The sequence below is a fragment of the Passer montanus genome, unplaced genomic scaffold (genome assembly GCF_014805655.1).
Source record: "Passer montanus isolate IOZ18808 unplaced genomic scaffold, ASM1480565v1 scaffold26, whole genome shotgun sequence".
Classification (NCBI taxonomy): domain Eukaryota; kingdom Metazoa; phylum Chordata; class Aves; order Passeriformes; family Passeridae; genus Passer; species Passer montanus.
In genome coordinates this window covers 4,300,765-4,315,294 of record NW_024367261.1, presented here as the reverse complement: position 1 = coordinate 4,315,294, position 14,530 = coordinate 4,300,765, and the positions used below count along the sequence as shown (strand labels likewise).

Here is a 14,530-nt window from a genome sequence, read left to right as displayed (position 1 = left end):
CCTCAGGTGTCTTTACCTTGTGATAACTTCTATGTTCTTAATTAGATCTAACTCAAAATCTTTTGTGTTCAGTGGAGATAACCACTGACTTTGGTGGAGGGACCAGGCTTGTAAAGAAAAAACGAGGCAGATGGACAGCATGAGTGCAATGAATACATTTTTTTCTTACTTTTGAAACCCACTTAAAAGGGCTAGAATATCTTTGCTGCTCAGGTCGAGAATTGAGATGTTTGAGTAGACTTGTTTTTTCATCAGTACTGCTCTAAAAGGAAAAAAGCTCCTAGTTTCCCAGATCCTTTCCTACATCTTCTGTTTCTTGAAAATAAATGACAACAATCTCCAGTCATACAAAACCATGTCCAAGCTTAACTGATGTGTTTTAAATCCTTCCTTTTATCTGTACTTTGACAAGGAAGTTCTTTCAGAGTTCTGGGAGAGAGATGACCCCCTTCCACAGATAAACCCTTCTGAGTTTAACTTCTGTCTCATTACATGGATATTCCCATACTTTAGTTGCCATTTGGAAAACTGCCTTTGAAACACTACTCAGCAGAATTAATTTAGCCTAGAGTGTCTTGCCTTGGTCTGTGATGGTCTTGAGTTTGACACCTGAAGCAAAGAGACTGCCAGAGTGGCCTACCACTCTCTGTTATATGCAGAATACCCAGATAGCTTCCAGAATTTTTTTCTCTAATGAATCTTTGCAGCCTTTGCACAATTTAGATGGTGTTAATTCTAAGTGGACGTGTGAGTCTTACACAAGTTTCTGGAAAAATATAGCAGTGTACTGATAGGCAGGTGGAAGCAGTAGGTATTTTTGAGAAATCAGATGTCAGTCTGGAATTTAGCAAGTGGATTTTTATCTCAGATTAAAAGTTATTAGCCAATACCATTACTGCTATTGCCTTTCATAAAGCATACATAATTCATAACTGCATGTTCACACTGTGAATGGTGAGTGCCATTTCTGAGTATCTGAGTGTTTTAAAAAGCCCTGCAAATGCAATGTTCATAATTCTGGATAACCAGGGCATAGTGGATTCAGTTGCTATGGTTGCAGGCAACAGAAGGGGAAGATCTGTATTGCAACTCAGGCAGCAGTAACTGATTGTACCACTAAATCCACTTACATTCCTCTTTTTTTTAAAATTACAATAATTCACAGTTCTGCTGACTCTGCTGCAGGTAACTTCACTGGCAGAAGCAGGGAACAGGCACTATAAATTGAGGGCTCAGTGAAGAAGTTGTCCCCAGCCTAAAACACTGACCTATAACAAGGAAGTATCCAAGCAGAAGCTCTGAGTTAAATGTAACGATGGAATGGCTCTAAAAGCAGTCGATTTTAGTCCCAGTATATCTGCTAATAAGTTATAATTGCTTCCAAAAGGAGAATCTTCTAATTTGTTTACATTTGATCAAAAAGATTTAATAACAAGAAGACAGCTTATTCCCTTAGGAGATCTTGGACTTTTATTTTCTTTTCAAAGTATATCTGAAGAGTAAGTTAAAGAGGAGCATGTGGACCTTGGCCCTTTTCCTGTTATCAGTTTGGGTTTACAGGCCAGAACAAGTTTTACTTTTTAAAAAATAGCTGTAGTTTCCACTGCTGTGAGATGCATGAACCAGATCAATGTTTTACTGTTTAAGTTTAGAGGGAAGCAGAAAGAGTAGTACCATAAATGGTTAAAAATATCCTCAGAGGCCAGCTAAGCAATATCTGTTTCCAGGATGGATTACCAGGGATGCAGTAACAACCTGTATCTCTTAACAAAGGTAGCCAGTTAGAGGAGCTGTGACTCCATAAGTCCCTGTAATTTTGCCATTGTATCTGCCCACCTGTTAGTATTTGCTGCTGCAATGCACAATATCTCTGTAGCTACCTGAACTCATCAGAACCAATCTAATTTTCTCAATAGATCTTTTAAAAGTTCCTTCTGTGCTGCAGAGAGGTAGAACCAGAGTGACACTCAGTGGCAGGATAGTAAAAGTGATTCTCAGATTGTCTCTAACATCTATTATTGGAATGTTAGGGCGTTCTTATAAAATTTTAGTCAGATAATTATTAGTATTTTCCATCTTTTTTATAATATTCTATGTAAGAATTGTAATACAGACAAAAATATATACTTTTGATTATGCAAACTGAAACAAAAATTGTGTTCCTTACTTTGCCAAGGCCCCCTTCACTCCTAACTTGTGCTGTGATCTCCTGCAACAGAAAAAAAGAAGAAAAAAATAATTTAATAAATAGAACTGAAAACTCAAAAATTTAATTTCAGAATCAAGATATTTGAATCACCATCATTTTACATTCTGTGGTATTTGAATCTTTACAGATAACTTGAACAGTTCAAAGGATAGCATTTTACATCTTGCTTACAATTTATTGTGTTCCCTATGTGTAACTGACAGTTCATGAACCTCTCAGTTATTTGTGTTGTACCCAAACATATTCTTTATCTGGAAAGAGGAGACATTTTCCTTTTTACATAAGTAAACACTGGAATAAATTATGGAATAGTTACTGTTAAAGATTTTTAACATCAGCCCTTAGAAGACAAATATTTAAGGTAGAGTTTAAGACAAATATTTTAGGTGGAGTAAGGGTAGAGTGTGGTCTGTGTCTTTCTAGCTGTTCTTGCTCAGGTGCAGGGAAGGATTCGATTATATTCGATTATGAAGCCAGAAATTCTCCTGAGCCTGTGGCTTTCTAGAGTCACCCGAACTCGCAGCATTCAAGGATATTAATAAATAAGAGCTGTTGTGATACAAAGTTCCCTGAAACACTGTATGTAGAATATTTCCCTCTGTCTCAAACAGGGTCCTGTTGCATCCCCCATGTCCATGCGATCTGTTCTAAGCAGCGGCTCCAGCCTTTCCCCGCCACCGCCGCCACCGCCGCCCCCGGGACCGCCCCCCATCCTCGATTCGGAAACCGAGACCGCCAGGGACGAAGGAACTGCCTCTCGCTCAGCCCTCTTTGCACAGCTCAACCAGGGAGAGGCAATTACCAAAGGTCAGCAGAAAAGAAATCGAATTGTGGTCCAGGACTCAAACTACAGCAAGGGCTGTTACATTTTTCACAGCATTTCACAGCTTTCACAGCGTTTTTAAGTTGCAGCCCAGCAGCTCAGATCCTTCTGAGGCTTGCAATGGTCCGATGGAGAAGGCTGCATACCGAAACCTCCTTTAGAAGCCACAGCACCCAAAAAAGTTTAGTATACCTGACATTCACACCATTTAGAAGTATCCTTTTAATTTTAAGGCTGTTAAGCTGGATATCTTCAGCCCCCAGTCAGCCTCTTAAGTTGCAATTGCAATAAAGTTGTGTCCCTCTTTCTGACTCACATTGAGTGTACAAACCTGTGTCAAAACGTCTTACATGTCAGGTGAAATAAAGCTTTTTGTATTAATATTTGACAGTTGTAATTTAAGTATATATCTGTGAATTTAAATACATATGATTGATATATTTGCATTTAATGCTGCAGGGATAGATCAAATATTGTCATAAATTAGAAAAATAAACTCTGATGGAAAAACATGATACAACAAGCTGTCAAAGCTTGCTACAGACAGAGAGGGACCTAGAAGACATTGTGGGATTTTCTGTTGAAGATACTAAGAGCCATCCACAATACAAGAGTTTTTATATGATCTGCTAAAAGTATGTCAGCAGTTACACTTCAGGTCGTTACCCAGGTAAAGCTTGAGGAAATTTTTTTTAAAGTAATTTCAGAGAATAACATAACACACCTACAAACAAACTTCTCATGCTTCAATATGAGCACTTTAAGGATTGGAAAATAGACTCTCTTTCACAAGCACCCTTTCTTTTTGGTTTTTTAGGGCTTCGACATGTCTCTGATGACCAGAAGACTCACAAGAACCCCAGCCTACGTGCCCAAGGCCCACCTGTTCGTTCTCCAACAAAAAGCCATACTCCAAGTCCTACCTCTCCCAAGAATTCCCCACAGCAGAACCATGCCCCTGTCTTGGAGCTAGAGGGAAAGAAGTGGAGAGTGGTGAGTTCCAGTCACCCCTCTGAACTGCATGTTGCACATTGCAAACCAGGAGGAGCACTGAAACAGCTTGTCTGTCATTAACATGCAGCAAAACAAAGTTGCAACTAAAAAGGGCTGAGTCCTCCATTTCTCTGCATTGCTACAGTTCAACTTTTACTATGCTGTAGGATTCTTAAGTTAATTCATTTGTCTCTGGGAATCACTTACTAATTCATCTCACTGGACAATGTCAGAACCAACATATGAATTCCTTGCAAAATCAGACTATGGCCCAGAAACAAGTCCATTAGAGAATACCAATTAAAATCCCTTTTTGCAGGCCATTCCTGTGAATGAGAGAGAAGAGTCATCACAGACCACACTCTCCAGTTTCCCTAGCCAATGGAACTATACATTTATATTTCATTGCCCATTCCATGCAAACATGTCTTCCATGCTTAAATGTAGAGGAGTGTTTTCCTTTTGCCCCATTTACAGATGGAAAAAGGAGATTTGTTTAAAGTTTGGGTGTTAACTTATATAGGCATATACAAAGATTCTGTGAATGAAAATTGATGTGGCTATGTTGGTTAAGAGAGAGCAGAAAGAATATGCAGTTTAGTCATGCAGAAGGTTATATACACAGTCAGTGTATTTTACAGTGGAGTCCAGTTTGCATAAGGTGCAGTCACTGTTTGCCTGTGCTGTGTTGTTATGGTTCTACTAATTGGAACTTTCCTTGTGGATCCCTAGGCTTTCCTGGACATCCATGGAGTGTAATTGTTCTTTTAAGCCTAGTGAAAGGAAGTTTCTCTGCCTGTTGCTCCATTATTGTATATAGTAATGCCTGTATGTGTTCACAATATTATATAACACTTGGGGAAGGAAAACTTGCTCTTTTCTTCAGACTGAATCAGATGGGAGCCAAACAGCCATTTTGTGAGTGCCTTTTTAAATTGTGAGCATAACATCTTCGCTGCAAAATGAATGGATTTTATCACTGTCTGTGCTAACTTCTTCAGCTCTGCAGCTCTAAAAGATACAGTGTCATCTAAGGGTCACTTAGGTGAGATATCTGGTCACCAGGCAGATCAGGATTTTAAGCCACAGGAAGGATATTGTCTGTTGTAACTGAAGATGCACTGACTCGAGGATAAATTGTACTAAACTCTGTCTGACTGTTAGCTAAAGACTGTTAGTTAAAGACAACCAATTAAATAAACTTTCTTTTGAAATAGGAATATCAAGAGGATAAGAATGACCTGGTCATTAACAACACGGAACTCAAGCAAGTGGCCTATATTTTTAAGTGTAACAAATCTACACTTCAGATAAAAGGAAAAATCAACTCAATTACTATTGGTGAGTGGTTAGCTCAGCTGGGCTTCAAGTGACAATCTTGAAAAAACTGACTTGTGTGCTTAATAATGCATCTGAATCATTCCATTCACTTTAATGATTGATCATGAGAGTAAAGTCACTCAGCTGTGCAGTGCAGGACTGGAAACTTTCACAGTTAATATAGTAGGTGTGCATGTATTTGCTTTTGTCTTGCCTTTCTTATTTATGATTGTTTTTATTTTAGACAACTGTAAAAAGTTTGGCCTTGTGTTTGACAATGTTGTGGGAATCGTGGAAGTGATCAACTCCAGGGATATTCAGATTCAGGTAAATATTCAATTGAGAGATGAAGACAGACCTAGAACCAAGTGGGGGGGGAGAAAAGCCCAGCATATAGTTACAAGAGATTTAAAAACTCACAGAGTACAACAAATGTAAGAAGTATCCAAATGGATCTTTATATGCTCTAAATTCTGCTAATGTTTTTAAAAAATGCTTGTGAAAACTATTTACTATCACTGAACAAACCTCCCATAGCCCAGTGCCTTCTGGTTCTGGTGCAGCTGAGAGATCTGTACACTGGCAGAACTGTTACTTCTGTCTTGCTTGCTTGATCTGCTTGCTTGCATGCTAAGCAACTCCCAGCACTTGAAAGTTCAGTGGTGCTTACAGAGAAATTCTAGCAGTTAGCTAATTGATAAATAGACTGTCAAAGGACAACTAAATTCTATAATATAAAAGTAGGTGCTGGGATTTCAAAAAATCTCCGTGGCCAGTGATGTGACACTTTATATAACTAAGTAGTGTACTTATTTGCCTTCAAATCTTAATCAGAGATCATCTTCCTTGTGATTCTCATGAAAAGAAGATACACATATTTTAAATCTACACATTGCCCTCTCTGCTGGGGACACTTGTCCTGCTCAAAATATACAGTCTGCCTGACATTTACAGTACTTCAGTCATCCTGTTCCAAAGAGGTCTAACTACATGCTCTAATACTGGGTTGTGTCTGACACACAGAGTGTAACCTCAAGAAGGGACTCCAGGACATATTACTTTAAGTGAAAAAGAAATGTTAATTATTATATCAAACTGCCACTCTTCAAAGTGAGGTCTTTTGCTTAAGTGGCTGTGCATGGTATATGACATTAAATATAGGCAGTCCTGCTCCATGTTTCAGATATAATGGTCACAGCCACCACAGGGAATAGGAGCAAGATGGGGTTTTTATATTTTGAACCTTATGCAAGTGACTGACATTATATTCTGAACTGTAACAATCAGTTTTATTAATGATCACTACATGTCTTTTTACAGCAGAGGAGGCAATTAGTTAAGGATCCCAGGCACTTATTTGAGCAGTTTTTAAATAATTATAGTATTTTTAATCATTATCTCTTAAACTATTCATGAAAGCTGAAAATTTTTTATGTAATAAATAGCAAAGCCCCAGCTTGCTAATACTCAAATAAAGTGGAAATACCTTTTATAAGAATCAAAATTCTTAGAATCAAAATTAAGCATGTTCTGTGAATATTGCATAAGGCTTCTATGCATGTCATGGAACAGAGTGGGGATCCACTTAGGAAGGCAGGATCTGGTTATATGCTGCAAGAGCTTTGAAGTCTTCAGAGTGTATTACAAATACCTTGTTGAATACTGCTTTATGCTGGGTCTTTCCTTACTGTGTTGAAGTTTACATGTTTGACTTCTTAGCCAATACTCACTGCTGAACAAGGTGAACACTGCCTGAATATCAGCACAAAAGTACCATTGAAATTAGAGAGAATCAGAGAAGTACTGTCATCAAACTGTATATTAAAAGCTTGCTGAACATTACAGGTTTGCTGTTGTGTATAGGTCACCACCAAGAATTTTCAGTGTCCAGCAAATCAAATGAAAATGTCACACAGGCAGATGACACATAGATCAGATGCTGGTGGCCAAAATTAGACCTAGAAGGCAATGAGGATCTTATTAACAGTATCTCTGTTTGCATTTTAAGATTTGATGTGAAATAGATTTTATTTTGCAGGTGATGGGGAAAGTGCCAACCATTTCTATTAACAAAACAGAAGGCTGCCACATCTACCTCAGTGAGGAGTCTTTGGATTGTGAGATTGTGAGTGCCAAATCATCCGAGATGAACATTCTCATCCCCCAGGATGGTGATTATGTGAGTGAGACATTTTTTAAAATTTCCTCTCTGTTTCATACTAGTCTTGACAGTTAAGAGCACTTAAGCTCCTAGGAAATAAACTAATGTAACACACATAACTATGTCACTGAAAAATGATCCAAAACAATTTAATTTCTATGTTCCTGTATCTCAGAAGGAAGAATTCCTCATTTCCTGGGGCACAAAGTAATTTCAGAGATCAGAAATTATGTCCTCTCTTTCCATTCTGATGGATAATGGCTTTATGTCCTATACATTTGATCTTCTTTTTTTTATATCAAACATAATCTCCCAAAGAAATTACCTTCACAGAAGAGCACTTAAGTCTGAAGATGATGAGGCTAAAACTAAGATAAATGTAATGCTACTACAGGTGAAATAATACAGTATAATGTACTTGTTTTCTCTAAAGCTATTGATACATGGGTAGCAGCTGTAGTACTTTGTACTGTTTTCAACATATGTCCTTAAAAGCCACTTAAACTGCTGCATTTTTCCAGTTCCTTTCCCCTTCTAGTAAAATTGTCATATAGTGCACAGTGGCTTTTCTAGTAAAGTCATGCTCTGTCACTTCACACACAAGCAGGCAAAGTGTGCTTGTAATAGTTCCCTGGTGTCATCAATAGAGCAGAGTTGAAATTGCAGTGCATGGTCATAGACAGAACTTAAAGTTCCTGTTAGTCTTTTGGGCCGGAATTTAGTACAGGGGTTTAGGCTTTATAAAATAAAATGTGTAATGAGAACTTTTGTGCTTCACATTTCCAAAAGTGACTGCTGGATGCTCAGCTTTAGACAATTAAAAAGGGAATAATTTTTAGTGGGCTCATATTCACTTGTTTCTTTTTTAAAAAGAGTCTTTTGTTCAGTCTTGCCTCAAAAACACCATAACATCAGAAATTACTGGCTACCAAAACACCTCTTTGAGGTCTAAACAAAAAACCCTTCTCTTTACATAATTTTTTGTTTCCTGGGTACAGAGAAATACTCAACAACATACCCAATCATTTCACAGAATTTGTAGAATAGAAGGGCACTTCATTTGATGTTCTACTTCATTTTGTGTACCCCACAAAGGATGCTGATTATTTTGAAGTGTATCACACTTAAAATGACTGGGTTTTTAAATGCTATTTTATTCTTCCATATTACAGTATTGCTTTTGTCCTTAAAATTAGACTTCTGGGTTAATCTCCACATCTAAATCCTCTCTACTGTCTTCCAACCCAGACATCAATGGAATCTGAAGTAATTTCTGACATGAGGCTTATTTACTTAGTTGATGCAGATAATGGTGTGAGAGAGATTATTGCAAAGTCATACCATACCAAGGCTATTTGAAACTGGGTAGCAATCAGGCTTCTTTCCTGTGTGGCATTGTAAAATAACTTCCTAGGGTAATGAAGAAGGCTTCTCTCTAATCCTGGCATGTCTGAGCTATCAATGCTTTCGCAGTCATGTAGAACTAATAGTATTCCACCAGTTTTCATGAGATATCCCCTGTTTGTTTAACCATCTTTGTTGCTTTTGTTTCCTACCAGAAAGAATTTCCGGTTCCTGAACAGTTCAAGACAGCATGGGATGGATCTAAGTTGGTCACTGAACCTGCAGAGATTGTGGGTTGACGTCCTCACACCACAGAGCACTTGCTGACTGCGGCCAGGCTGCGGCCAGCACACACAAAGCAGTAATGTAAAGAACTAGAGGTAGCAGGAGTTCATGCTGCTGTCATAGGCCTTCAAGCATTAGCTCTGCATGCTAGGAACAATAACACATCTGGCACCCTTTTGTTAGGCAGCCCGCTCCTGGTCATGTCTCCACACAGTCACACAGTTTGCCTTCACATAACAGTTTTAACTCTGAATGAGAATGCAATAGGTTAAACCCCCCACCCTCCAGTCACATCATTGGTTTGAAATTTTGTATACAACATACTGCATGATACACTTTTTTTTATCATCTTGCTTCAGTGCATTCCTTTTTGTATTTCTGCTAATCAAAACAGCATTAAGACTTTAAGGTGTTTATTTTTGCCTATTAAGCAATTCCTGTATGATGCAGTAAAAATGTACCTGTAGAAAGTATGCAGTTTCTTCCAGTTCTGTGGCAATCATAATGTGTTTCATTTCAAACAAGCCAAAAAGGACAATTTTCACCACAGCAATACATTTTGTTAACTGAAAATGAAAAAAAAATCAGGTAGTTTAATCAAAAATGTTTTTAATATGCATATTTAGAACATCCCACAGTGTTTTGTGAAGTAAGATTTTACTATGGCTCACAGACTTGCTGCTGCCCTCTCATTTCTTGCAAATTAATAATTCTTTCTAAGCTAAAGCCTCATCAATGCTAAAACCTTGCAGGAAATTACTTGAAAGTTTTTTGCTCCTTGGATTTCTTTTTTTTTTCCCCTTTTTTTTTTTGGGTGACACGATCTCTCACTTTTTAAAATTTTATCTTGCATCTTACACAGAAAACCAAGGAAGACAGAGACATCTAATACCAGCTAGTTTCCCTTACTTATAAAGTTCCTTTAAAATATTTGTATTGTAACTCATCATGTTCATTAAAAGTATCATCCTCAGGTTTTTTCCCCACATTTGTAGGAGTTACTCAGTTTCAAATACCTTCACGAAGCAAAGCCATAGATTTATGCCATACTAATTATGAGCCCAAATAAAGCAGTGATTTCTGGTTTAGCTCTTTGACTCTACTTTACAGTCCCTATGCTTTTTTTTTTAAACAAAGGTGGAGTATTGCATTAATTTGTACTATTTCAGCACATAGTACAAATAAAACTTAAACATTTTTAAAAGTAAATTTATGTTTTTGATCACTTGTAATACTTTGTATCAGTTAAATCACGGTGACATGCTTGCAGAGCTAGTTAAAAGCTAAATTTTGTGCCTAACTTACCTTGAAAGTACACTAACTCTTAAGGGTTTTTAAGTATACCTTTGATTGTAAACCCTATACAATACAACCAGTAGTGCTCATTCCTTACAGTTTTGCTATCTGATGTTTAACCTATGTGTATAATTGTGTTTGCTTTAATATATATCATTTTTTCAACAAGTAAACTTCTTATGAAATAAAAAGGAAAATGTACTTGTTTAAAAACAAAGTTGTTCAGAGCTTAACCTGTTGTACTGTTTGTCCTATAGGCTTTGTCTTCCTCAAATCCTGTTTCAAAAGCTGGAGTGAGAAAAAGTAGCTCCTCCTCCCATTTCACTAAAATAGCACCACTTTTGCTGCCATAATCCACCTCACAGTGAGTAGAGGATATTCTGTATGCTGGTAGATAAACTTGAAGTGTCATGCACATAACTTTGGTGACAGCCAGCAAATTGAGCTTTTCATGATTCTCACTTGTAGGTACACCTGTATCTTCCAGGGATTATCTCTAGGGAGATGATCATGATGTGGTGCAAATTGATATGGTTTGCCTTCTATTTTTAGCTTTTCCTGTTGTTTCTCTATATGGCTTCAATCACAGGTGGTCCACTCCATATATCACTTGGATGTGCCTCATCTCTGAAGAATGGGCATTGCATACTTGTCACAATAAAAGGATTGTTGAAGGGCTGTTTAATCCTTAAATCATAATTGTAATGTGTTCCACAAAATAATCTTCTTCTGGAGCATTCTAGCCTGAGGTACTGACTTGTTCTTTCATACAGCAAAGAAGGGACAAGGCATTATGCAGCAGCAGGATGCCACTGACTGCTTTGGAGGTAAGGCACAAACCAGGTATCAAATCCTGATGATAAACAGAAAGCAGCAAGACAGCCCTGAATCACTAAAGAGGCAAATTCTTACAGTTCCTCTGAGGGATTTAACTCCCCCATCAAATACAAAGTCTGTGATGGCTGATCTGATTCTTCTTTAAACATTTGAAGGCAAACTCTTTCATGGCTAGAACTTCACCTTAACATTCACATTAAGTACATTACTTTGACTGGTTACTTAGCAGAAATAGGTCCTGTAAAGTAACAACACGTGCCTAACAGTGTGAGCACACCTCAGACCTTTGTCAGAGGGCAGAAGTTTAAAAGAAAAGGACATGCATGCCTTGCATGGACAGACCCAAGGCAATTGCTTCAACTGAAGTAAAGGATATCAAGTCAATGCATTACTGAACACCAGAAAAGTAGGAGAGAGACTTCTAAAATAGATCATACCCAGCACTCTTAGTCAACCACATAACAACAACAACAAACCTATAACCACCTTTTGTCAGTTCAGTTTGGTCATCATAAAAATACTTGTCATACATTTCCTACATACAGTAGGTTGGACTGTTCTTTCCCTGCAACCTGTCATTAAATTCAAAATTACAAAGGAGTGCTAAATCAACAACGTTCTGCTTCTACTTTACATGAATTTGTGTACAATTAAAGGTTAAAAACTCATTTTGTGAAAAATCAAGTTTACCTCAGGAATAGAAATAGCCAACAAACTGCAGAAGAGTCATTTGATGAGTCATCTCAACCATGAGCAGTTGCAGCCACCAAGTTTTCAGCAGCAAGACTGATCTGTGTTTGATGGTTGATTCTGGCAAGGAATGAACTGCTAAATGCTGAGCATCCCTCAGGTCCCATTGATCTTTTTTTTTTACTGCATGCTGTCACACAAGATATACCCCTTGGTTTCTGTGTTACACTGCACTAAAGTCAATACCACTGCCAAAACAGAAAACAGTGAATTTGGTTCATATATTGATACGGAAAAAATGTGTATGGTGTAATTAGCCAGTTCATTTTTATAAACCAGCATGGGTCAAATATTCACTAGTACAGATGCTGTCAATCAGACAGTAAAACACCCATAAAAGGGAAGGTGAGTTTTAAATTTGTGTCTAAATGTAAAGAGCTTTTCTTCCTATGAAAAGCTTCAATGGATGTCAAACTGTCTGAAATAGAACAGGGTGCAAAGAGAAGGGAGCCAGGCTCTCTTCAGGGATGCCCAGTGACAGGACCAGAGACAATGGGCACACACTGAAACACAGGAGATGCCCTCTGTCTATCAGGAAACTGTTTTCAGGTGCAAGTGACCAGCATTAACACAGGTCGCTCAGAGAGGCGATGGAGTCTCCCTCCTTGGAGAATTCAGAAATCCCATGGCCATGGCCCCGCACAACCGGCTCTAGGAGGCCCTGCTTGGGCAGGGGCCAGGTGAACTCCAGAGGTCCCTGCCAACCTCAGCCCTTGCGCTTTCTGTGATTGTCGCTCAGTCGTTCAGAATATGGGCTGCCGAGAGCGCAGGGAGATGAGAAGCGTGGCGGCAGTACCGTCGCGTAGCCGCCAGGTGGCAGGGGACAGCCCGGCCGGGCCTTGCGAGCCTCCAGCCCAGCCGGCCGGGCTGCAGCCTGTGCAAAGGGCCCGAGTGCTGTTGGCATGGAGCGGGGGAATTCTGCCCTCTAAAGGTCACTGTGAAAACACTTAATATTTGATCTTGAAATTGTCATCTTGGTGAAAGGTAAAGGTTTGAGTGGGATGAGCGAGGAAGAATATTTGTTACCAATTATTAAATAGATCTTTTGGGTTGCTTTTCCTTTTTTCTTTTTTAATGCTGCTAAGCGTCTCTCAATTTAAAAAATACCTGACTGAATTTAAAAGTAACATTTAGCAGAGCAATTGAAGATAAAGGAGTAAGTAATTTCAAATGTGTGTTTGAAAACCAGAAATTTTTTCCATGTGCTAGGAAATCAGGCGCTTGCTAAGGCTTCCCTGTGCCATAGTTATTTTGCAGACAAGTAATTTTTGTTCTTACTCTTTCCCGAATCCACAACGTATCTGGATCTGCAGGAGTTCCTTCAGTGTTACTGCACTGTGTTCATCACCCTGTGCCTCACATATCTTTCCTGGAGATCAAACATTTGGCCATTTGGAATGCTTCAGGGGCTCAGTTCAGTGTGCACCCTTAGTGCACTCTCCTGGTGTGCTGTTCTGCTGGGCTCCTTCTAAAATTAGACAGTTTTCAGACAAATGGAGGTAAGGTTCAGTCAACTACACAATATGCTAGCAAGCACAGCAGTTACCAAGAACATACAAGCAGATTCAGTTTCCCTCTTGGAGGTGATCTGGGCCCAGTTGCTGTGAAAATATTGTCCAGAAGTAGCTACTGCTCTCTGAAGATGCCTATAAACAGGTCCCTGGCTTATGATAAAATCCCCCTCTTATTAGATAAAAATAATAAATAATGCTCCCCAAGGAATGTTCTGATACCAGAAGACAAGAACCTGCTCTGTCTTTATGGTTGAAATAACCCTGAAAAAAGTTTTTGTGTGGCAGAAGTTTTTGTAGAAGAACAGAGACCATTCCCTACTCCACCACCCAAAACTCAGTGGTGACTTCATAGGTTTAACCCTTCTTCCCTAGGTCTTGCTGCATGCTGAGGACCCCATCTGACCACCAAACTCTTATTCTCCAAAGCCATAGTCCCACTACTTCTTCAGCAGAGGCACCACCATATTTCCTCCCTGGGAAGAGAAGGGAATGTGACAGAGAAGGAGGTTAGGTAACTGATAAGACTTCCCAGTGCCATGTTCCTGAGTAAAGCTGTTTTGTTGTTGCTCTTCCTTCAAACAAGGCCAAGGTGAAAGGCAAATAAAGGTGTTTGTTTAAGCACAACTCCTAAACCAGACAGTACTAATAAACAAGCAACCGTACAAAAAACTTGGGTACCCTAAGATAAAAGTGGAAAAATTTGGTGGGGTTTTTTTGTTTTGTTTTGTTTTGTTTTTTTCTCCAGCTGATTTGCCATGGCCTTTTTATCAACTGTGACCACCAGGCTTCTGTTTTCTCTGTATTCCACTTGGAGTTGCATCTATTAGAAAGAAGTTGCCACAGTCAACTGTGTAAGGCTTTAGAGCCAATCTCTCCTTCAAGTTCCTTAGATGGATGAGACAGATCAGTTTCAGAGTGAAAGGCTAAATTAATTTAATTTGGGAGAAAGTTGTACCATTTTCCACACTAAATGTATAACATTTTTCATTATGTAAATG

At 38.7% G+C, this 14,530-nt stretch overlaps 1 protein-coding gene across 4 annotated transcripts in view; it reads left to right on the top strand.

Moving 5' to 3' along the window:
• Positions 1 to 10,648, top strand: part of CAP2 (cyclase associated actin cytoskeleton regulatory protein 2) — a 67,965-nt gene extending 57,317 nt beyond the window's left edge. For all 4 annotated transcript variants that reach the window (XM_039712075.1, XM_039712076.1, XM_039712077.1 and 1 more), the window contains 6 exons: positions 2,821 to 3,016; positions 3,850 to 4,025; positions 5,243 to 5,366; positions 5,590 to 5,672; positions 7,384 to 7,524; positions 9,066 to 10,648. In XM_039712075.1, the coding sequence (XP_039568009.1) occupies positions 2,821 to 3,016; positions 3,850 to 4,025; positions 5,243 to 5,366; positions 5,590 to 5,672; positions 7,384 to 7,524; positions 9,066 to 9,149 (804 nt within the window). In that variant the 3' untranslated portion in view covers positions 9,150 to 10,648. The remainder of the gene's footprint in view (positions 1 to 2,820; positions 3,017 to 3,849; positions 4,026 to 5,242; positions 5,367 to 5,589; positions 5,673 to 7,383; positions 7,525 to 9,065) is intronic.
• Positions 10,649 to 14,530: the final 3,882 nt, after the last annotated feature.